At 32.9% G+C, this 26,088-nt stretch overlaps 2 protein-coding genes across 6 annotated transcripts; both read right to left on the bottom strand.

Annotated features, from left to right (window-relative positions):
* Positions 1-3,381: 3,381 nt before the first annotated feature.
* Positions 3,382-8,445, bottom strand: LOC102585236 (plant intracellular Ras-group-related LRR protein 6-like). Its single transcript, XM_006344880.2, has 3 exons — positions 8,019-8,445; positions 4,936-5,105; positions 3,382-4,794 (listed from the first exon to the last, which is right to left on the bottom strand). The coding sequence occupies exons 1-3, from the start codon at positions 8,271-8,273 to the stop codon at positions 4,122-4,124; spliced, it is 1,098 nt and encodes a 365-aa protein (XP_006344942.1). The 5' UTR covers positions 8,274-8,445; the 3' UTR covers positions 3,382-4,121.
* A 6,558-nt stretch (positions 8,446-15,003) lies between these two features.
* On the bottom strand, positions 15,004-25,638 carry LOC102584712 (uncharacterized). Of its 5 annotated transcripts, XM_015307632.1 has the most exons (7): positions 25,128-25,207; positions 23,242-23,385; positions 21,371-23,147; positions 20,506-20,583; positions 19,710-19,995; positions 18,951-19,309; positions 15,004-15,484 (listed from the first exon to the last, which is right to left on the bottom strand). In XM_015307632.1, exons 3-7 carry the CDS (start codon positions 21,382-21,384, stop codon positions 15,355-15,357), a joined length of 867 nt encoding a protein of 288 aa, XP_015163118.1. In that variant the 5' UTR covers positions 21,385-23,147; positions 23,242-23,385; positions 25,128-25,207; the 3' UTR covers positions 15,004-15,354. The 5 variants fall into 5 exon arrangements, with proteins under 5 accessions (XP_015163118.1, XP_006344940.1, XP_015163117.1 ...); XM_006344878.2 differs by lacking the exons at positions 21,371-23,147; positions 23,242-23,385 and adding an exon at positions 25,412-25,638 and having other exon boundaries at positions 25,128-25,292; XM_015307631.1 differs by having other exon boundaries at positions 21,371-23,385.
* Positions 25,639-26,088: the final 450 nt, after the last annotated feature.

Below are 26,088 nucleotides of genomic sequence, written 5' to 3'. Positions count from 1 at the left end.
TATATATATATTCTGTATATTCACTTTGTATCAATGAATACAATTTATATTAATGAATACAATATATAAACAAATATAATTATATCCTTTGATTTCAAGCATAATATATTCTTTTATGAACTTTAATTGGTTGGCAAATCACTGATTTACAGGGTTAAATGTATGATCATGATGTCCCTACCTCTAATTGTCTACCGCAATTGATAGTCTAACTACATCGTTGAGCTGGGATAGAATGAACCAATTGCCGAGCATTACATTTTCATCTAGTTTTATAATCAAGCAAAGTCTCTAGGTATATCCTATTCTATATACAAATCAACCCTAGTTTCTAAAGAAGATCATGCTTCTTTTGTCCCACATTCTATCCTCCTATCCCTCTCCCGAGTTCAATTTGGCCAATAAGTTTATTTCAATGGTGGCCAATTATGAAATACCAAATCAAGAACAAAAGAGTAATTTATGTGATAACCAACTTCAATCCCTAAAGTTCAATAATACACAATCATATCTTGTAGCCATAATCCTAGGGAATTTAGCTACTCATAATGTGATTTTCAATCTTCAAGTATTTAATAATCATAAGATAAATCGATAAAAGTAAAGAGTATGAATGAACCCTAAATTTGAAGTAAAGTTCTCCAAGTCGTCGTTTTCCAAAAGCCAAAAAAAGAGAATATTTGAAACAATAAAATCCAAGTCTATTTATAATTTGGAAAAAGTTGGCATAAATCTGAGCTCCACCTCCACGACGCGGAGGTGCATTGCTTTTTCACAATTTCCTGAACTCTTCCTCTCCGTGACGCAGAAAGCATACGTGTTTTTTTGTCTCAGCAGTCATCGAGTGTGAAATAATAAATTCCCTCTATGCGACGTGGAGGGGATACCAAGCTAGAGTTTTTCTCACTTTGAAATTCCTTTTATCCTTTGACCTTTTGTCCTTTGTGCTTTGTGATCGGATTCAACTCCACTTCATGTGCTTTCACTTTTGTGTCTTTTTCTCTGTTTCCCAACCTACAATCACTAATCACATTGGTTTATCATAATGCACTAACATGACTCGAACACTATCAATAAAATGGGAATTTGTCCTTAAACTTGGCTAAAGTATGGGTGTTATTTGCCTCTTAGGCATATAAATATGTCCAAGATCATTAATTATCGAGTTGTAATCTTTTTTTTTTCATAGCTTAAGTTATTCTTCCAGTTGGGGCAACTTGAAGACTCATAGTGATTGTTGATTCATAGGAATTAGAGTTAGTTCATAGGATTGCATGCATGTATTGTAATATAAAATCGTTAGCTTAGAATTTATTGAAGTTGTGTTAAATCTTACAAATGTGCAGATCGTGATATTTTACCTATTATGAACCAGGATTTTCCACGTTATAATATTGTGTTATTACTGCATGTGCTTTACTTAACACAATGCCAGTAACTTATGAAGGAACATATAAAATATATTTGTTCCTTATACGAATTACGGGCTCAATATTATAACAACTTTTTTTCTTCAATATATAAGAAAAAATAAATTTGTTCATTAGAATATCAATTTCAAGAGAAATAAAATCTCTCCCCCCAATGTCTTTCTCTATATTTTGTTTCCTTGTATTTTTATTATTAATTCATCACAATCATGAAATTATTGTCTTATTCCAGGATTTATTGAAGAAGTCTAAAGGGTCGTTTGGTAGAGTGTATAAAAATAATGCAAATTATAGTATGTTAGTAATGTTTGCATTAGTTATGATTGTATTAGTTATGCTTGCATTAGTTATGCTTGAGATTTTTTTTATGCAATGTTTGGTTTGATGTACTAAAAATAACATGAATTGCATTAAAAAAAATTATTTACAAAAATACCCTCCACATATATAGTGAAGATTTTTGTGGGACAATTATGTCTTTAACAATGCTAATGCATGCATTAGAACCCATTGCATTACTAATGCATAGAAATCTGTGGAATAGTAATACACTCTTCAATACACAATAGAGTGTATTACTAATACAAGCATTAGTTAGGCATAGATTAAAAAAATGTACCAAACACGATATCAATAATACATCAAACTAATACAATTATTATTTTCTCCAATACACTCTACCAAATGGTTGTTTTTAGTCAAGTCTTCCTCTAGAGAGTCAAGGTCTTTCAACCTCTTATCACATATTGGTGAATTGCTACCTAACATTCTATCCTAATTTTTGGTTTTGGACCTTCCAAGTTTCAACTACGTGTTCCCAAATAAAATATCACATTTTCTTTTCTCCTTTTTACTAGTCAAGGGGAGACCTATTTTCCAAAGCTTGGAGTGATATAAATGTCATAGTCCTAAGAACATACGATGGGTGACTACCACTTTTTAAGCAACTTCAATGAGATAATTTTTTGCAACATAAATATCTATGAATTTTAGTAGATCATGAGTTTGAACATTCATTATTTTTTTTTGTTAAATTTCATATTCAATCAAATATTTCACATAAATTGAAATTAGCGGAGTATGTTATATTATAAATTATTATCCACCGTTAGTATAAAAAATCAATATATACCTATAATATATTACTTAAATCCTAAAGCGACATATGAAGTGGCGTCCCAATATTGACTATCACGATAATGATTGCATTTTTGTATATTTTCTCTAGACTCCGTCAACCCCCAAGACTACGCCATGTATTTTTCTTCAAAAAAATAGTGTATGGTTAATGAAAAATATTATATATTGAAGTTAATAATAATATTTAGCTACCAACATAATATGGTGCAGTGATGAGACTTCTCCATCTTTAATCAGAAGTTTCAGTTTTGAACCTTGAATATGAAGAAAATCCTATTGGAAGCGTCACATAAGCCTTGAAGCAAATAAAAAAAATTTCTAACTTAAATAGCGTGTTCTCATCATCTATCTCCACAACTCTTCCCCACCACCATTTTTTTGATTTTCCACTCAATATTCGGAGTCTGCATTGGAGCTTAGATTAAATCTGTATTTGCACACTGCAAGACCCATCCGAGGATAGCACTCCCAATAGGATTTTCTTCATACCCAGAGCTCGAAACTGAGATCTTTGATTAAGGGTGGAGCAATTCCACTACCGCACCACAACCTGGTTTCAACACCATCTTTCCCCTTGTATAAAAGGACATCTTCTTTGGAGCCCTTTTACACACTAGCTAGAGAGAAATAAGGAAAAAATTAACAATATGTACATCAAAATAACATATTGTTGTTTTTCTCCCAAATCTTGTGATATATTAAAGACTATTAGAGTTGTACATTTAAATGGTCATGTAGAGGATTTTGATCATCCTATTAGTGTACATGAACTCATGGCCAAATCTCAAAAACACTTTGTCTTCACTCATGCCCAACTTTTATCTGCTGCTTCAAAGCCTCTCAACCCTGATACTAAGTTAGAACAAGGCCATATTTACTATTTATTGCCTAAATCCTTATTTCAATCAAGTGTTTCTCCAATGGATTTAGTTCCAATAGCTAGAAAACTCAGTTGCATAGCTAAAAGTGGTGCAACTAACACAACTTCGTGCAAATTTGGAGAAAGATCAAATAAATCGCGAGCATGGAAGCCAGTTTTGTCTACCATTAGAGAATGGTCGTTTAACAGGAGAAGTGAATCGGATTTGCAAAGAAATGAATCGCAAGTGCAAGAAACTAATTCATAATTTGTGATTCTGGCAAGTTTTTCATTTGTTCTGTTTGCTTTCTAAGAGTCATGTTCTGTTTTTTTGGGGTTTTTTTAATGGTTCTGTTTATGTAAGATAATTTTTTTTTGAGTTTTGATAATTAATGAACAAAATGAGTTTTTGTACAAGTGATATTGTTACGATAACAAATTTTGATTCGATGTAATTATTCATATGATTTGATATAAACACCCTGTTCGGGTAAATTTGTACCTCTACCTCTCAAACATACCCATGACTCATGAGGCTAATCATCTATGAAAATCTGTACAATCTCAAAGACAACAAAATCTACAGAACATAATGTACAGCTTGATCTAGCACACATTGCACGATTTCAAACGTAAAAGAAAACAAGCTAAGAGCTACCACAATATGATATCCAAGCAAATTGCAATGTCCCTTATTTGGAGAAGTAGGTTTTTGGAGATAGAAGACGACGAGGAGAAAGCATTCCCATAAATCGCGGTGAGGCAATTACATCGATAGTTCGATTGCTTGGAACACCAAAGTCCTCTCTATCATCTCTTGGTATGTTAGCACCACTAAATGTGCTACATCTTGCTAGTTTTCCAAACCATGACTTCTTCTTAGGGGACTTGTCATGCATGCCATTTATCTTTTCACATAAGTATTGCTTAACTGCACGTATCCCTTGCTCCACTACCTCCGGTGGGGGAGAAACAAGGCGGTTGCCTTCTACACTCAGCTTCTGGAGCTTCTTCAAGCATCCAATGGAATCTGGTAATTCAGTAATCTTGTTGTAACTAACATCTAGTTCATGAAGAGAAATGAGAAATCCTACTGAATAGGGCAACTTTGAGAGGTACTGGAAATTTTGACTAACGTTAAGGATTTCAAGGTTGATTAGGTTCTCAAGATCATCGGGGAGTGATCTAAGGCAGTTTAGCCTAGCATCCAACACGCGAAGATTGGTCAAGTGGGAGGTGGAGTAAGGAAGGTATGCTATTTTATTTGAATTTATGCATAACTTCTTGAGATTTATGAGCTCAAATCCAATGGTGTCCGGTAAATGAGTAAGCATATTGAAGTTGGCATTCAACTCTTCCAATGATCTGCAAGTAGGAAGAAAAGGTTATACTTATGTTCTAAAGGCTTTAGCGACTCTGAATGCAATGACAGTAATTCAATTGCTACTAAATATCTCTTTTGTTGTAGTGATAATGTTATGAATTAGAAATGTTTAGATGACTAACCTGCAATTCTCGATAGTTTTAGGGAGCGAAAGAAGGAGATTCCCAGAAATGTTGAGAAGTTTGAGCTTTGATAAGCAACCTATAGAGTTGGGAATGGAGTTGAGCTGATTGGAATGCATATCTAACTCAACCAAGTTAAGTAGTCTTGCTGTTAAAGACTCTGGTATACTCTGTCAAACATACAACAAAAACAATGAAGTGAGAATTATACATGAAAAATTACATAATTAATCAAGCATAGCTAGTATATATATCTACTCAACCTATTTATAGTTTTAAAAAATTACATAACTCAATGAGATTTCCCTTTTTCGTAGCAAATTCGCCACTCTCCTCCCTCTCCCCCTCTCTCGCTTTACAGAGGGACTATATGTATTGGTGCATCTATGGCAAATTAGAGTGCAACTTTGAAGAGATACATATGTATATTTGTGTATATGTGTATCTATATTTTTGTGCATCTATTGCAAATGAGTGAGTAGTTTTGAGGAGATATATATGTGTATTGCGTATCTATGAATGTGTATTTGTGTATCCATGAAAGACGAGTGGAATATTTTTAAGAGATATATATATGTGTATTTGTGTATATATGTAAATGTGCATCCATGATATAATATAATTGAGTGCTTAGCTTTGACGAGATATATATGTGTATCAATGTATTTATGTATCTATGGCAGATGAGTGGAACTTTGAAGAGATACAGATGTGTGTTTGTGTATTTATATACACAAGTGATACATGATAATTGAAAATCGTCCAACCAAATAAGAATGTGACTTACCCTAAAATCATTGTGTCTAGTACTTCCTCTGTCCAACAATAGTGTTGTCCACTATACTAAAAAGGGAAAAAGGATAAATATACCCCGAACTATCGTAAATGGTATGCAGATATCATCCGTCATACTTTTGGGACATTGGTGCCCCTTCATCCAAAAACTAGAGCATATATGCCCTTCACTCTAACGGAAGACTAAATAGGGATACGTGGCGCAATCTTATCTGTCGATTCGATATTTAATAAATGTGGGTCAGTGGATAAGATTGTGACACGTGTATGTCCGTTAGTATGAAAGGTATATATGCTCTACTTTTTGGACGACAGGGCACCAATGTCCCAAAAGTATGACGAAGGGTATCTCCAAACCATTTACGATAGTTCGAGGGTATATTTGTCATTTTTCCTACTAAAAATAGTTGTTCAATAATACTTGTCCAATTAAGAAAATCAAGAGATCTATTTTACCCTTACTGTTAAATACTATTTATCATCTAACACATTTCTCAAAACATTAAATTTAATAAAGTCAAAAGATAATATAGTAATATTACCCCTATTATTTATTCTTTCTTAAGGGGTATGCCAAGTCAATAGTGGACTACTATTGTTGGACAGAGAGAGTAAAATGATAAAGTGTTAATCTATGATACAATTCATGCTACTTAAAATCGATACATGTATGAAATAGATACATTGATATAAAAAAAAAATATAAACCGTCGATGTATTTGTGTATCAGATATTTGTATGGTACTTATAATTGAAATTGTGAGACACATATACATTATAAAATACAAATACATAGAAGAAGAGAGATGAGTGAGACACATACACATTGTAAAACACAATAAGAGATATATACATTGTATTAGACTTTAAACAAAGACGGGATATATAATTAACGAAAATGTTGTTACGTTATGTACTATCGTGTTTTGTGAAATTTTGTCAATTATATTTAAGTAAATCCACAATCCACACATACATATAACAACCAGAAAAATATACTATTGCGTTTAATACGAATAATTAGAAAACCTATCAAGTTGTTATATATATATTTTTTAAAATGTATCAATGAAGTAAAAAATAAACTAATAGACTTTATCCTTACTATTGGGTCAATTTAAAATAATGATGAACGACAAAATATGACGTTAGGACGGTTGATTTGGATTTAATTTGATCCGTTAAAATTTATATTGTTTGTTTTGTATTAAACACAGAATAAAATAGTACTGCCTTTTATTCCTGAAAATATTATACGGTATAGTTCACATAAACGACTCATTATCAAGTAAAGGGGAATATTTTAAGAAAATATAGTAGTACATTAAATTCTTATTTTGACACCTCTTTAATTCTAACTTTCCACAAGACATGTTTAAAACCACAAAATTAAAAAATATTTTGATACATTTTACATATTTTTAGTTTAAGACTATAACAATAAAAAAATTATCCACCTTTTGAAACTCAATATCAACTCAACACTGAATAAACAAATTGAAAACTAGGAAACATATAATAACTATTGTTGCGTAAAATAGAAGAAAGGTAAATGATAAATATATTTCTTTCCATAAATATGGAAGAAATTAAACAAAACTAAATATTTGTGAAAGTACAAGGAACCAAAAGCAACTAAAAATGGAAGCAACGACTGTATTTGGTATGATTGAAAAATTAATGTTTTCCAAAATACTAGTCGTGAGTGCTTGTCAGAAAATATTTTTAGAAAAATATTCTTTGGTCAAAATTATATTAGAGGCAGATCCACCTATATAGGTAGTGCACGTCCACCTATTAATATCGACATAAACTAATATATAATTAATCGTACATTTATGAAATGCAATAGTGTTTTTAATAGTGTCCTTGTGCTACTGATACAATTCAAAGCAATCAACTAGTTCGCCTCCGGTCAAAATGAGGAAAATAACTTCACTCGGTTTTGACTAAAACATTTTTCTTCATAATTATCTTATCTTCATATCAAATACTTTAGCCACCACTTATTTCAAAAAAAGATATTTTTCACTTAATTTCCAATCAAAGATTAAAAATATTCCATCATGAATAAAATTCTCATAAATAAATAATTCATGATAGCATATAGTGATCAACGAAGTGGTTGTTCAATTAATTCTAGCGAAGACAAAAAAAAAACACTAAGTGAATCTATTCATCTATCCTAACCTCTATGAACAGAGTCATCTAGTACATATTGCTTATTGCTGATAGAAGATAACAGATATTTCACAAAAATTAATTGAGGTGTACGAAAGCTGACCAACCTGAAGATTATTGTTGGAAATATGTAATTTGGATATAGCTCCCAAATTGATAGTAGGATTTACAGGAAGAGAGTCTAATGACATGCCACTTAGATCCACAATCTTTGGGCTCTCTTCTTCTTCTTCTTCAACAATACTAATTGTCATCTTTCTTCTTGTACTTTTTCCCCTACTACTCTTCCTCTCAAAGGCTCCTTTTTCTTCTTGTCGTTGTTGTTGTCGTCGTGGTTCAACTAATTCCATCCTCATCTTCATGATCTCTTAATCCTAACACAAATCATCATTGAAATTCCATAATCTTCTTCTTCCTTTGTTAATTAACTAATCCTATTATTTGTTTATTGACAAATTGAGGGGTCGTTACTTGTGTGTGGTGACACAAACACTTATAGGGAATGGAGAGGAGAAAAAATGGGATAGTATTTTATTTTTTATATATATGAATGATGACTTGGATTTTATGTCATACAAGTTATTTTAGGAAAAGAATCAAATTCTGTCGTTTATACAATATTTATTTATTATTTTATAATTTTCCAAAATAAAAGGATTATGTGATACGACTTTTCTTCTTTTTTGTCATTTTAAAAAAGCATTGACTTTTTTTTGTTTTTTTTTTAAGGAAAAAGAACGGCTAAGAGACATGATCATTTTATAAACAAAGCGTTTTTGTATAGACATTATATGCTTAGAACTAAATTTCGAGGGAACAATTTTTAATTTTGTTTTTAGTTATACTAAAAGTGAGGGTAGAAAAAAAAGAGAAACGAGCAAGAAATTCAAGGTGGAAATTGAACTCTCATCGAGGTTTTGATGAATGTCTATATAGTCAATCAAATGACATTAAGAACATGTTTGGTCATGTGAGTTGAAATTATATGAAATTATGAGAGAAAATTAAAGTTTTGTTTGAACATGTAATTTGAATTTTTAAATTGTATTTTCTTGCTCGTAAACATAAAAACTGCATAAGCTATGAACTATCAAAATTGCAAGATTTTTTTATCAATATTTTAATTAAAAAGTAAATATTGAACATGAATTATACTACACAACACTTTTTTTTTATTGAACTCATGTTCATTAATGGTGATTTAAAGGCTTGTAACTTGTAAGGGTAATCATACTAATTATAAATTTTGTTTACCTGTGAAATAAACGATCAGTAAATATAAAATGATGGGTATTTTTTTACAAAATATAAATTTGTGGACTAATTTTTATATTTAAAAAATATGAAATTCTCAAATAAGCTTTTTGAAAAATTTGAAATTTCACCCTGAGATGAAATCACTTGTATAAATACTAATTTCATCTCATAGTTTTAAATCACAAGATAAAATTGCACGTTCAAACACGTACTTAAATTCTCATTTCATGGTTACAATTAAAGTACTACTATTGATTGTTTTTTAATTTGTTAAGGAGACATGCTGCACATGTTGATTTAAGGAATTGTTTGATCCATCTATTACATTTCTCTTTTATTTCTATTTCTCTTTTTAAATGTTAGGGGTAGCAGACAATGAGGATTATAAGATGGAGAATTAAATTCATCAATAAAATAAAAATTTAAATAGTCAACTAATTAAGGTATTAAAATTTTCAATACACTGATTACACAAATTGTTGTGGAACTAAATAATAATACTTGCTTTATGAATCGTGATATGATAATACAATGACCAACGAGTTGTATAGTATAGAATGGCAAGAATATTGTTACCTTATAAGAGATTTCAAATTTGAACCTTAAAACATAAAAATTTTATTACAAAAAGTGCTAAAGATTATGATATCAGAATATAAAATTACTTAGTTTTACCATATTATTGTTGTATAGAATAAAAATAGACATGACATATGGACAAGTTTTATGACTTTTGTTGGTTGAACAAAAATTTGAGATCAATAAAACTTGAATTGAGAACAACACAGTACTGATCAAACAACTATCTTCCTGCATAGAATAGAAATTTAATGGTCCAATAGTTGATCCTCCCTAATATTTTGGTAAGCAATTGTTGGTATTGCATAATAGATAATCTTTTAGTACTTAGCTTATAAGAATCGTTAATTTAATCTTATGTATATAAGTTTAAACTCTATATTGTAAATCATATACTTTATCACTTGAGGACATATATATCATAATCTATTTAATGTAACATTTTATTGAATTGATTAAATAAATAAAACAATTAGGGACCGTTTGGTTACTGGTTAGAGTTATGCAGGTATTAGTTATGCATGTATTGATTATGTAGGTATTAATTATGCAAATATTAGTTATGCATGTATTATTTATGTAGGATTAAGTTATGTAGAAATTATAATATATATATATATTATTACTTATTGATTGTTTAGGGTGCGTGGGTGGAGGGGGGAGGCAATCACGAAACTAAAAAAAATTGAGTTAGGGGCGTCCTTTTAAAAAAAAAAAATGACTCCTTAATCTTGTGAATTAATATTAATATACATTATTATTTACAAATAAATAATTAAGTAAACAAATTAAGGGTAAATATGTAAGTTTATTATTTTAATCCATGTATAACTAATACCCTCATAACTTATTCCACCTTCTACCTTGCATAAAATTATACATAGATTTCCTCATAAGTTATGTGAGTATTAGCTATGTAGAATTACAAAAATGCAACCAAACACCACATAAATCAATACGTGAATAACTTTTATACAACATTTGGAGACACACCAACCAAACATTGTATAAAATTTATACATGAATAATTTTGATTTTTTTATTTACAAACCAAACATGGTATAAAATTAATACATGAATAACTAAATTATTCATGTATTAACTTTGCCCTTATCCAGTAATCAAACGGTCCATTATTGAATAACTAATACTATATCAAAAGGCATAGTTAACAATATATCGTAACATACTAACATCCAGAACCTCACTCACGATCTTTTCCCATGATATCAATGAGTATTGTCTTATTTAAGACATTTCTTTTACGGTTTTACCTCTATCATCTATGTAATAGTATAAATAGAGACATGAGATGTGATACTAAAAACACTTAAATATACTTGAAAAAAAGTTCTATCTTGCTCTCTATATAAGTTGTCTATTTTTTTTGTTTTTTTTCTTCTAATTTCTACTTTTAACTTTAGCTTATAACAATAACTAATATTTAAAATAGGGAAGGAACCCAAAAGGGAGGGAAGCAAGCAACATATTTTAATTCAATTGGCCAACATGTATAATTCTTCATTACTTTATATGATTAGAAAAATTATTTTAACATATTAAATCAAATGAAGGAAATAATTATTTACCTCTTTTTTTGGAAAAATATTAAATACAGACAAGTTCCATCATTTGATAAAGCTTCCCAACTACTACTAGATTTACTTACTTTTATCAATTAAATTAAAATATAACAATATTTGACCGATAATCACGGGCACGATTTTCTTTGCACATTAAAAAAAAGGTTTGACTTTAAAAGAGTAGTTAATGTCAAATACGGCGTCCTTTTTTTGTTTTACTTTTAATGTGTTGAATTTTGTTTCATAAAGAGTATCATATTATTTAAAAATATTTGATGAGTGTTTATTTTTTAATATTTTTATGACAAATTTAAAATTATAAAATTTCAATAAAATATATTTATTTTTAAAATTTATGTTTAGTAAAACTAAGAAACTTAAATAAGAACGGAAATTATAAATTGAGAAACTTACACTATCCTGAAAGTTTCCTCAATTATAAAAATTGCGAATTTTTTTATTGTTTTCGCATACACACTTTGAATGTCCATTCAAATGATACATAACTTAATGAGAGAGATGTATTCCAGAAGAGATAGAGATGTATCTGAGAGAGGTTTTGTCATTCTTTTAATGATAGAGAATTTTAAAAATTATGATATCTTAAATTATGTATTTATGATATTTTCTTAAATTATATATTATATCCATATCATCAAATTTTTTTTCTTGTAGTGTACGTATTTATCCGTACTGTCCTTTCCTATCCTATTTATCTACACCCTCATTCTTGACTGTTTTTTAATAATTTTACATCACAATTGTGTGTTTACTTTTCTTTGTGCATATATTAAAATATTTTTTCAAAGATAACGGTGGATTCTTATCTTTTAAGAACCATATCATTATTATCCATTTTCATTATAAAAGGTTTTGATTGTGGATAACAATACTTGACTAATATAACAAAAATCTTCAAGGTGGATTGTGAAGTACCATCTTATTTGAAGCGCTTTAAATTTTATTTGTATATTTACATGGCGATAAATATGATGGAAAATATTTTTTTAATTTATGTGTCTAAGTTATAATAGATTAGAAATTTAAGATATGTGAGGCTTGCTTAAGAGGTGGAGCACCTCAATTATCAAATATGTTGAGAATTTGAGTTAAGCTAAAGGAAAAGTGAAAACAATATTGATCATTCTCGATGAGGTAGAAAAAAGTTGATGTTTAAGTAAGAAAATCATCCTAGGTCATAAAATTCGTGTGATTGTAAACCCATTGAAATTTATGATTTTGAATATTTCATAATATTTATGTGACAATAAAAACCTATTCCTAGGGTAAACATGAAGTTTAAATTAAATTAGTTTCAAATTTTAAAAATATTGACATTTTTTCCTGAACAAACAATGAAATATTAACATGCTCTTCGTTGGTATGCATTTTACTTATTAATACGATTGAATGATTCTAAGCAGACAAGAGGTCACTAATGTGCATGTTTGGGTCATAAAGGGCATTTCTGGCATTATGTGTTTAGGATCATTTATATTTGGATGGGCCATAAAAAAAAAAGGCAAACAATACAAATCTTATTAGTTTAGGACCTAATACTTGCCTTTTTTGGAGTTTTAAAAATTATCATTCATGTCAGATTTGGTCCCCGAATACATGTATCTGACAAGTCCAGATACTTGTATCTCGGATGCATGGAATCAAAATTCATAAAACAAATAGTTCGTGTGACATGTGAGCATCAAGAACTTACCTTTAAGGTTTACAATCCCCAACATAGGAATCCATTCACATGTGGAAGGAATTCATTACTCATATGAGAATATTATTACTCACAATACCCCAGACTTCATTCAGTACTTCAGTAGCTACGTATATGATCTCATCCTTTTGTAAAGGTGAACTCGTGTTCTTATTTAACTTTATATAAAAAATTACACTCAGAGTGTAATAGTCGACTTGTGTATACAAGTTAAACTGTTCATTTTAATCATCTTTTCTTTCTACTCGAATCTATCTATTTCATATCAACTGCTTTCCTAGATATGCACTGCATTACCGAATCACTCATAGCTATTAATAACATGCTAAAGTAGCAACACCGATCGAAACTTCAAGAAACAAAAAAAGGTCAAAGGGTATCTTAGGGGACTTGCCATGCATTCCATTTATCTTTTCACACAAGTATTGCTTAACTGCACGTATCCCTTGCTCCACTACCTCCGGTGGAGGAGAAACAAGGCGGTTGCCTTCTACACTCAGCTTCTATAGCTTCTTCAAGCATCCGATGGAATCTGGAAATTCAGTAATCTTGTTGTAACTAACATATAGTTCATGCAGAGAAATGAGAAATCCAACTGAATAGGGAAACTTTAAGAGGTACTGAAATTTTTTGCCAATGTTGAGGATTTCAAGGTTGATTAGGTTCTCAAGATCATCGGAGAGTGATCGAAAGCAAATTCTTGTTTCTCAGAAGAAGATAAAGTTAGAGACGACTTTTAGTCATTTCCTAACGTGCACAAGTGTAAAGTTATAGCACGTTCTTCCTTCTTTCTAACTTTACATCCTCTAAAAAGAAGATGAGAGAAATGAGAAAAGAAAGGGATAAAAAAGATGTCTTTGGTTTGAGGCATCAAGTACCAAAGTGAATATATTGTCTTGTGTTAATATATTTCATATCCTTCTAGGCTTCACATGAGGTAAAGAAATCTTTCTTTCTAATTCTAAGATCTCTTTGAATGGATCTTCCTTTACTTCTCTCTTACCCTAGTAGTCTTATCACCGCTTGAAGCATGTAGCTTAGAAATACAATAGTTCCTCAAGAACAGGCAGTCATCACACTTTTAAATTTTACTATAGGCTTGAGAAATAGTAACAGATAACATGAACTTATGCATACCACATTGCTTTTGTCTTCGCCTGAATCCTCCATCTATGCAACTTCTGTTGGAAATTTGAAAACTCCAAAACTCAACAAAGTAAAAGGTTTTCATCAATTTCATATTCAAGCACAAGATCACACACAACGCAAAAGTAGCCATTAATGGACGTGCCTATCAACTAGTAGAGGTGATTATGCAAATGTAACCTCCAAGAAGAAAACGTTCATTTTCTTGCTAATAAACAAAAATTAGAAAAGCCTGAATTCCTTTCTATCAAGAATATGTACCCACAAAAAATACAGAATCACCCCTTAAATCCTTTAATAGAAAACAAAGAAAATTTCTCAAAAATCAGTTTCATTCAATTTCTTTGAATGGAATTTCTCAAACACCAGTAAATGCTTTAAAAAATTCAACAACATCAGAATTCCTCATTCAACCAAACAGATACACTCACAAAAATCTTGAGAGATTAAAAAAAAAAAGAAGCAGAACAATCCATGATAAAAAATAAAAGAAACTAAACCCATAACAATGCAAATTCCTCAAAAGCATTTTCATTCAATTTCTCAAACGCATATAAGTAGAACAATCAATGCCAAGAAAAAGAAAGACGAGTTAATTGAAAGGGAAAAATTGAGCATACCTTTTTTTGGGCAAGGAAGTAGGGTTCTCCGAAATGTGAATCATCATTGATATCTTGGTATATATACAGAAACAAACAGATTATGTGAGTACTGCTTGCAGTGAAGAAATAAATAAAAGGAGAGATTGTCTCAATCCTCAGATTTTGTAACGGTTGACAAAGATTATAAGGTAATGACAAAATATTGAGTTTTAAACTGCCTCACATAAGTATTAAGTAATGTTGGTTATGAGATTCACAAGAGTAAAATTTCTCCATCATTTTGTCCATACACCATGAGATAATAAAAGTGGAGTTGGAGTTGCATGATTTTTTCAAAAATTGAGACCTTACTGTAAAGGAACTTCTACTTCCATACAAACAATGCTAGCTGCCTCTAATCAACAGTATTATTAAGGACCCTGCTTCTTCCAACAATCTTTGTCAATTATCAAAATCAATTTCCTCTCCAACTTAAGATGATAATAGCAATATCCTCAGTAATCTTTCATTTATCTACAAGTAACAGCTCTGGTATGAGGAACAAAATTGTGCATCACCGGCTTCCACGTGTTGCAGGTGGGAGTGATTGAACAGCAGCAAGAGGGTTCACTTGATATGAGAATGCAAGTTGCCAGAAGTCAACCAAAGCCTTCTTCGTAGATGAAGCTTGGCTCTTAACAACACTGTAATAAATGACGGGGAAAATGTCAGTGAGACAATAGTCCCAGATATCACGTAATTGACAAACAATTCATGTCTAACATAAGCCAGGTCCAAGCATGTAGTAGCCTAGTGATAACAGCAAGGTTAAGGAGATCACAAATAGAGAATTGAATATTAGAATGCGGAAGCACAAGAAAAGAAACAACAAAACTAACTAAAGATATGGGAGATTCGAAGGAAAGATCCACGAATTTCCAAGAATTAGATGTTCTAAGGCCTTGAAAAGATCCAAGTAACAACGTATAGATTTATGGTAGAAATCTAACGCCTTTACTTGAGAAAACGAATCAAAACGATAGATTCGGATCTTGACCGCTTTATGAGTAACTAAAGACAATAATTAGTATGTAGAAACTAATTACCTTCTAAAGAATACCAAAAAGAAACCAAAGATATCACAAGAAGAAATTACTTTATACCTTAAACTATGAAACTAGTAAAGGTTTAAAGATAAATTCTCAAAGAACAAGTCACAAAGGTTCAAAGAACTCTCTCAAATATTATTAATATCAATCTAAATTGTCTTTAATGAATGAAAAGGACTCCTATATATAGGAGAAGGGAAGAAAACGTCCAAAGAACCCTAGAAAGACAATTACAAGGAATCCTACTCTAGAAAGGAAATAAAGTAACCTAACTAGGAACAAATTTAGTACTTCTAGGAAAGCATTAAATGGTACTTAGGAGACCATAAATAGACTAAGGAAAATATTAATAACCTATATATAAATAAATAAATAAGGTAAATCCCAACTAGGAAAAGAATCTTGACAATCTTGGAAAGTTTGACTAGTCTTCTCTCAAAACTTGGGCAGAAAGCAACTCTTGTTGTGGCTGATTCTTGGACTCTTCTTGACCTTATTTGCACGAAATTGGACCTTAAAAATCCTCATCTTGGGCTTGAATTTGGGCCACCAAATAATTGTAGCATTTGGACAATTCCTCTCCCTTGGGCTTGAGCTCTTCTTCCCCAATAAGACACCTTTGGATCAGCGATTGAAGCCCATTGAGCTTATCATTGAACTCCTTGGTTTGAGATCTTGTTATGGACCTCCTTGGGGTTTCTAAAGCTTCATCCTTGTCCTTCAATGGAGTAGAGCTCCCTTGGATGCTATCACCTAGCATTTGCAAACTTAAATATGCCAGAAAGAACCGATACAACAAAAACAATATGCCCAACTGAACATCTCCACAACATTCTACAATTTGATTAGAGTTTTTGAATGATAGTAAACTTAAAAGACAGACAGAGGTGAGTTCTGACTATGGTATGAGATTCTCATAGACCCTCAGGTATAACATGAAACACCGCCAGAGAGGCACAGTTGCATCATGTGCTTGAATAAGGTTTACTTGCTACCTATGTGCATATGGCAATGAAACCAGGTGACTCTTAACTGATGTAACTAGAACAAGAGTTTAAGCCCTTAACAGCAGAGGTTTCTCATGATTACGTGCAATACAAAAAGCTAGAATTACAGAGCCAACCCAATGGATTAATAGACGTATTTCACATGGTAAACAATGCTTTATAACTTCTAGACCTGATTCCATTTCCGAACAAGCTAGTTCCAAAGATTTTTAACGGAAAACATCCCTAAAGTATACTCTAAGGGCTCGTTTGGCAGGAGAGATAAGGGATAACGAATCCCAGGATCAGTTTTAGGATGAGTTTATCCCATGTTTGGTTGGGATAAAGTCGTTGGATAACTTGTCCTGGGATTAGTTATTCCGGGATTGTAGTGTTGTTTTTATCCCACATTGAGGGTCGGATAACAATTGTTGGATAACTAATCCCGGGATAACTTGTTCCCAACCAAACTTGTCCTAAAGTTCATGTACATCCTTAATGTTTCTCAATTAACAAGAAACATCCCTGATGTATAAAAAGAAGGAACAAATTTAGTCCAGAGTCAACTTTTCATCCAAAAACTAACGGAAATATCAAAAACACATGCATAGCACATGATTCACCTATGGAAACTGAAAATAGAAAGTTCTTTCGTACCCATTTGAGTGTAGCTCTATCTTCTTACCTAAATCTGAGCAAAAAAGTAAGGGCAGAAGCCCATGCTTCTCAAGTCTTCCTATTATCTCATACGGTCAATAACAATTTCGAGCAGTATACAGTCTAAAAAAACATGAAGTCACTGGAAGCTAGCTAGTAGTCTATTTGATCAAGCTTTCTGAAAACCAAAAATGTTTTTGCTTCAAAAAGGCACTTATATATGTGCATATGTGTGTATTTTTTGTGTGGGATTGCATCTGCTAAAAGTTCTCCATGATAGTTTATGCTTATCAGATTAGTTATATAGTTTGATTCCAGGAAGAAGATCACATTAATGTGCAAAAATTTGCAAAAAACATCGAGCATTATTAAAAACTTTCAGTCAACTGGACTATTACAGTAGAAGATTTCTCTAGGCAAAACAAAAAAAAGAAGACAAAGGAGTATCAGAAAATTGAAGTTTGAAAAGAGCTGACAAAGTTTATTGATAATTTGGCAGCATTACTAGAGTAGTAATTCCCAATGAGTTTAAGTTGAAACAGATGAACATAAATAAGTTCTTCTTTTTTGAGCTTTGTACTGCCAATTTTTGCAGAAAAGTCAAGTAAAAATTGCTCAAGTGATTTAATAGATAGTAATACATTTTTATACTGGGGAATTCTCGTAAGAAGCAAGTTTTTAGATCTGTAAGGTTGATCGAGATAGAATTGAATGATTGAATAAAGTTGAGCATGTGAATCTTCTCTAATATTTTTATGGAATTTTGAGGAAGAAGCTAGAGTAGTTGCTCAAATTGTGAGGAGAGGGCATATTCTATCTTTTCTGTTTCAAAAGCAAATCACGAGCATTGCATCTTTTATTTATTTTTCAGTTAGTGTTTGGATGGAAAGTTAACTTTGGATCAAAGTTGTTTATTTTCTGATACATCAAGAATGTTTCTTGTTAATTGAGATACATTAAGGATGTACTTGAACTTTAGGGATGTTTTCTATTAAAAAGTCTAGGTTCAAATATGCATGCATCTTCATACACAGCTTCACATAAGTACCACACAGCCGCAGTAATCAAATATAATGTGCATTTCCATCCACTGTTTACAGTAAGTTGAATTTGACTATGATCCAGCATAAACAATAAATGAAAGATCAAGAATCAATTTCAGTTGATTCAGGATAATGGAGTGAATTTGATATGTCCACTAAATCCTGTGCTAATACTATGCATGTTAAGTTAATAAGGGAAAAATATCCTTCAATGGACAAGCTGTGCATTAATTCGCTATATCCTATACACTGCCCATGGGTCATGAGAAAATTTGGTAGATTTTACACAATAATATGTGTCTACCACAGCTATAAGATGAAGAAAATCACAATAAGAGTAAATTCTTCTTTATCTAGGCAGAAAGACTACATTACCTCCATAGAGAGGCTTGTTTTCTCCGCACAATATAGTAAACAAGTGACACCAAAAAACCAAGAAAGATGCTTCCATTTGATAAAACCAAGCAACTGCTTCCAAACTTCAAAGTGATTGTACGAAACCACCAAAATGGAGTTCTCCGTCTAGAAAACTCCAAAATTGATTGTTTCGTGGTGTTCTCTCCCTTAGACTGGTCTCTGTGTTCCAAAATATTTGCTGTTCCATTGCATGATTTTTCTTCAATCAGGGAAGTGGAATCAGTTGTACATTCATCTATTTGGAGAGGTAATGCCGAGGACTGCGAAGAGCTGCCAAGCTTTAAAGTATTCATGGAGTGCAACTGCCTCAAAAGATCCTGGAGTATAGAGAAATAATTTTAAAAATCCCAAGTTATAAGTTACTTGGTCAGAAAACAGCTAAACCATCAACCGTAGCAAAACACATCAAATGTGTCTCAGTAGGACTGCATTGCACAATTTCTATAAACATATTTTTCCTTCAACAAAATTTAATATCACAAAATTAGGTCTTATTAGACTATAGATTCAACCATAAATCACCAAGGAACTTCAACTCATAGTGCTAAGAACCTCAAGAATATAGATTCCAACAACATTCTTTCACAAGGAAAACAACACAAATATTCCAATTGAAGATCTGTACGAGCAAAAATTGGAGTGGAGGGCACAAAAGAAAAAAATAAATCACATGAGACCATCATTTAAATAAATGCAACAAGAAAGATTATTTTCTACCTGCCTCTTCTCGTCAGATAGAGGGGATTTCTCAACCCAAGAGATAGCAAGATCAAAATTTCCTAGAATCCTCCCCAAAAAGGTAATCACATAGAGCTCAATAATTTCCAGGTACTTATCCACTCGAAGGGAAATCTGATTGCTAAATTCTTCCATGTAAGATACATCAGCTTCCATGTTTGCAATAGTATAATACTTTCCATCAACATATCTCCACTTCATAAGGAACTCCTCTAGAATTTCTTTAACTTCAGCAGAAGGGCCATCTGGTATCTGGAGACACACCCTGGAGAAGAAGTTTAGGGTCATTTCCATATCAAAGAAGGGAGCTTTCTAAAAATGTTGAAGGAAAAGGTAGTTATGAGGAGCAACCTTGCAATGATAAGAACATTTCAAGCTCGGGAGAGGGATCATGAACTTTTTTTCGTTTACTTTGGATACATGAGATATTAGGGAGTACATGATTTCAGATTCAGGATCTCAAAACCAAAAGAAACATGTCAAAGCAAAGAGTGTCTCTCAATTTTTAAAAGCATTCTTACATTTTATGCCATTCAAACAATTCAAGTTATAGAAACCAGTACAAAAAAGGTGAATGATAAAGGAATTGCAGAATAAAATTGAGGATGGTAATTAAAGTTGTATTCTAACACCAGACATCAACCTTATAAAGAGGAAAAGAAATCATCTCACTAGACCACAAAGGTGAGAAATATCAAATTCATGTGGATGATTATATGTTCTAAATGAAGATGTGCAACTATTACGGAAATAGCATGTCCAAGAAATAAGGTACCCAGTAAGGAAAACTTGGGCAGGAATAGCAGTGACTGAACCAAATAGCACTTTCAGCTGTTTCAGTATTTCTGATGTCCTGTCAAACATACAAACCATATTAGTGTCAGAATTAAAGGACACTCAAAGCATTTTTTTCTACGAAAGAAAGCAGCAGGATTACCACATCAAGAAACAGTAAAAAGTGAGAAAGCAGTTCACAAGTCTGACCAATAATACGCATACATCAGAGCCACTCTATATAAGGCATTTCAGAGGTAACCATTCATCCAAGCAATATCAGAATACTGAAAATTAATATCCATCTACTAACAATGTTCAACAAGTGTGTTTAGTAGAAGGAAAACATTTTTTTTCCAGTTTTCCCATGTTTGGTTGGTCAAAACTTTTGAAAAGCATTTTCTCGAGGAAAACAAGTTCCTTAAAAATGAGGGAAAATGACTTCCCTAGTAGAAGAAGGGAAAACAAGTTCACGAGTGGCATTCCACAATAGTTGTGTCCTCCCACCCCCAACACACCTCATCTTCACCCCCACCCTTGAATCCCCCGACCCCACCATGTTATGAATATAACTAAGATGGAGGACCCATGTGAGAAGATGTCAAATTACATTTAGTGACCCCGGGAAGATTCCTATATATAGAAGAGGGAAATACTCAATTAGGGTTTATGTTATGGAGTTGTCTTTCATTTCTTAGTTGCTTAGATCAATTCTGGAACTTCCCTCCCTTCTTCCTTTTTATTTCTTCTTCTTCCCTTGGAAGATTTGTTACTATTTTGGAGCAAGTATAACGATGAACTCTTATATTTGTATGTGTAATCCCAATTATCCATTTCAAATTTTCAATACAATATGGGTTCATTACATTAATGCTATCATTGTTCGTACTCCATGCCTCTTAACCCTTCTGCCATGCTTGATGCTCAATTCAACACCATCTTTGAATCGATGAAGTTGCTGCAAGAATCAATGAGGGAGCTACAAGCAAACAACAAGCGTATGCTCTCTTCGATTTGCCATGTGCCGTCACTGCTGCAGGAGGAGATGCAATAGGACTCCACTTACACTGATACTCCAGAGATTTCAGATTCTACAACTATCACCTCTGTGCTAGAGTCAGCTTACAATGATAATGACACCGAGATTGCTGATATCGTAAAATCACATTTGGATTCTCAACTTCCTATTCTTGATGTAGGATATACAATACAAAAGAACATCTCTCCCTCTGTTCTGTTCAGTGCTTCTATTGACACTACCGAGCTTGAATTTTCTATTGTCCTTCTCAGTTAAGGAACTGACTCTTCCAGTTAAAGGCTACAACATAAGCTTGACATGGAGTTTGACTGCAAGGTGTTGGATATAGTGCTGAAGAGGGATATTTTTGCAGACTTTCTTGGCCCTCATACAACTATTGGTTCGCTTCCACATGCTTTGGGTTTACACATTTGCAATTGGTTTGATACTGGGCAGGTTTATGGGGTTTCTTTGATAAGGTAAACTCAGGTGTGTATTCAGTCAACCGAGTTCTGCTTATTGGTTGTTCGAATGGCTTTCCACTTCTGAGTGTTAACGATGCTTCAGATGTATGTGAAGTATCCTCACTGACCACTGCACACAAGATGTTTGTTGATATGTTGGGCAGGTACAAATATGCATACTCTTTTAATCTTGACTCAACTAGACTGTACACTGAATCTGAGAGTGTCATTCATATTATGGATAGAATCACATTGGTCCATAAGATTAAATGCTTACAACTTCCATTTGATCCCGGTGTATATGTCACACATGATGTCATTTTCCTCTGTGACATGTGTAAAGATATTAGAAGTATTACGCATATTGAATATCTTCGCATATCTGCAAACCATGCTGTCAGGGCTGTTTCTTCCAGTGCATTAGAGAAGTATATTGATGCATATGACTTCATCCAGTACTTCTATTTTTCCAACTTCAACTTGTCCTGGAAACCATACACTACAGTTGCTTCCTCCCATGGAGACAATAGCTTTACTGTGCTTGGGTTGTTGGAGCAGCTAAATACCATAGATGAGGTGCCTTTTGATTTGTGTATAAATCTGATATCGAAATCAATCTAACAACAGGTGTTTTGCGAAGTGGCAATTGGCTTGGGCTTATTGTCTTCTCTGCTGACCAATATTGCATATTTTTGTGACAAACCAATTGCAAGAACAGTATTTGGACTGGGGAACCCCAACTGGTCTTGCAGCAACGATATAAATCAAAGAGCTGGTGTAAACATGAACTCTGGTGTAAGCTTTGTCTGTGATGTTCTGAATGATGACCCTCAATCTGAGAAATGGTACAGTAGTGTTTTTGGACCAGCTCCACCTACTGGTCTTAACCACCTTCAGTTGTCTAACGGTCACTCAATTGTTGAATGGGTTGATGACTGCTCAGTTGTTGTCTTATGGATCATCTTTGCGAGTTGTATTCGACTCTTTTATGGGTTAATAACATTAGGATATCCCGTTACAACCATTTTAAAAAGGAGCAGCCACATCTTTTCTGATGACAAGGTTAGCTTGACACCTGGTTGGTTCGAGCAATTTAATCTCAAATTTCAAATTCCCAAGTTTGATCACTGCTGGATCCAAGATGGAGTGATGCTTGACGTGCTTGTAAAAAAGGCAGTGTTATTTACAAAGATTGCTCCTGAGGTTGAAAGAGCGAAAGATTTTCTTGGTGAACAAAACAGAAGAGCTACAATACCTTATTTACGAAAGCAAATGCTCTATGAACAGCAAGTCGACCAGCTTGAAAATTTCCATTTGCCTCTTCATGATTCAATGTTACTGTTAGAGGGCGCAAACACCATATCAAACACGATTATTGATGATTTGGGAACTACAGCAGCTGCACGGGAAGTCACACAGAAGGCACCAACTATTGAGGACATCGACAAAATAATTGTTGCAATCAGTGAGCTGATGGAAATTATGAAAATGCTACAAGAAGCAATCTTTTCACAAATTTGAGCATCTGCTGATTTTGTCAAAAGTGAGTTGTAGGCAGCAAATAACAAAAAGGAAGGGACACATAACACGTTGAAAATTATTTTGGCTAGATATTGGCCAAGAATTGCTCCATATGTGTTCTATGAAATGCTAGGGAAAGGTAATTCTCCTTCTGCATTCACTTTTGCTCAAGTGATACATGCAAAATGTGTAGTCAATGAGGTAGATTCTGTTAGTTCACTTCTTAGAGACATGACAAAACTGGGGTGTGTACCAAATTTTTTGAGTCACCATTGTCGTGCTCTTACACCACCACAGTCTGCCAATGCTCTTGTTCAAGAGTTTATTTTAGAAAATTTACTGACATCTTGTTCTGCAGTGTTGGATCTGTTGCTAGCTGATGGGGCTCCCAATGGACTAAAGATATGGTCTTGCTATCAACACACGATCAAGTGTTTGTTGGATGTTTCCGAAATTGGGAAGAAATATGTAGTGTTGGTTACATCTTTAGAAGAGGTATCCTCTAATGAATGTAAGCTACTGGAAGTTGGTTTTGGGTTGGGTGCCGGAAGGATTTGATTCAAGTCGGTTGAGAAAGTGGTTGTCCCTTGGAGAGCTTTTTGGACTACAGAGATCTTACAGGTGCCAATGCCATCAATTCATAATGTTTCAGTGGAGTTGGATCCAACAATTCTCAATGCTCTCAGATCAAAGTTCCATAAGATGTTCAATGTCGGTCATTTCGTTCTGCCATCTTCCAAGCAACTCCTTGATGTTAATCTTGTTAGACATGGATGCATCCTCTGGTTTAATTAGCAAAATGATGGATCGTTGTTGAAAGTTGCTTTGGTTAATGAAGTGTTTAAAGAATTCCTTCGGGTTGTTAACACTTAAAAGAGGAACATGACAACAATGTGGTCTCATTACGACTATGCTCGAACCTTGAGGACAGGGTTCTTATTGAGGAGGGAAGAATTGTTATGAATATAACTAAGATGGAGGACCCATGTGAGAAGATGTCAAATTACATTTGGGACCCCGGGAAGATTCCTATATATAGAAAAGGGAAATACTCAATTAGGGGTTATGTTATGAAGTTGTCTTTTATTTCTTAGTTGCTTAGATTAATCCTGGAACCTCCCTCCCGTCTTCCTTTTTATTTCTTCTTCTTCCCCTTGGAAGATTAGTTACTAGTTTGGAGTAATTATAACGATGAACTCTTATATTTGTATGTGTAATCCCAATTATCCATTTCAATACAATATGGGTTCATTACACACCACCCCACCTCCCATAGTGATAGTGTTATATACAAATGCTTTTGGTATAATATTTCTTGCTTACGTACCGAACACAAGAAAATAAGTAAAAAGAAACACTTATTTTCCTGAAAAGCATTTTCCTTTCTACCAAACACACCGAGACTATCAATTCAACCCAGTTCAAAACCAACCAATTCCTCTGTCAGTACAGTTTGTAATAGCTAATAATGAAGCAACTCTCAACTCTCAACTCTCAATGCTCAAGTAAGACTGTCATTTAACCCTAAAACTCAGGCCAACAATATTCTTAAAATTCTATGTAATAGAATAAGAAAATGCAGGTAATACATGAATGAATGGAAGTAGCATAAACAAGTACCTCCCCAACGCTTTGTAGGACTGCACCAAAATCATTGCAGCTGATTCCAACATATCACCCAATTCGCAATTGTGTTCATTAGTGTTAGCATTTTTGTCAACTAATTGCTTAATAATTGAGGAAGACAAAGCTGCTGCTTCTTGGAACATACAACACACCAGATAACTGCAAAATTGAACATGACAATTGAGAAACAATTTTGACCAAATTGTTGCTTAGTGAATCAAGATTAAACCCAAAAGAGAAAATTCTTTGCTGGGTAATTAGCCCAAAAAAAAAGGTACTTTTCTGAAAGCTCAATTTCTTCCCAAGTCGGAAAAGATGGTGCAACCTCCATAGCCATCTCTCTTCCCGGTAAAAATGATGAATATTATTATCCTTGGATGGCGCAGTGGATTGGGCTTAGGACTTTCCCTTATCAGCAAAAGCAAAAAATTTGCCTTCTGAATTGAGCTCGTTTCACCGAGCTTGCTTAGTGCGGGTTACTGAATATTATTAGGTTAGAGATCTAAGCAAAATGTTGGGTTGAAACTATAATTTTTTTCTTTTTCTATTATATATCTATAACAACACATAAAATATGAATATATTAAATTAACACTATTAGATGGTTCATAGAAGTTCAAAATTTTAATGTGGAAAGTCCCTTTTTTTCACAAAGCTTTAGAGATTAAGGCCTCTAATTTCTTAAAATAAAACATTGATTTGTTTAGTTATTTCTAACATCAGAATATCTAAAAGAAAATATTACTAACATGCATGTTTGATCAATTTATTTATAAAAATCGAAAAAGATAAATAGCCCGAGTTGTAACCTAAAATTGAAGGAACCGACTCGTTTATCTTACTTGGACGATGTGGCACCACGACATCCAAATTCTAGATCCGCCTCTAGATAAGAGGTTTGTGGTTTCAAGGCTTCTCTGTTTGGTTTGGAAATCGGGTAATTAACCGTCCTGTT

This window comes from Solanum tuberosum, unplaced genomic scaffold, assembly GCF_000226075.1.
Source record: "Solanum tuberosum cultivar DM 1-3 516 R44 unplaced genomic scaffold, SolTub_3.0 scf00056, whole genome shotgun sequence".
NCBI classification, from domain to species: Eukaryota; Viridiplantae; Streptophyta; class Magnoliopsida; order Solanales; family Solanaceae; genus Solanum; species Solanum tuberosum.
This window is presented reverse-complemented; position numbering and strand designations above follow the sequence as displayed.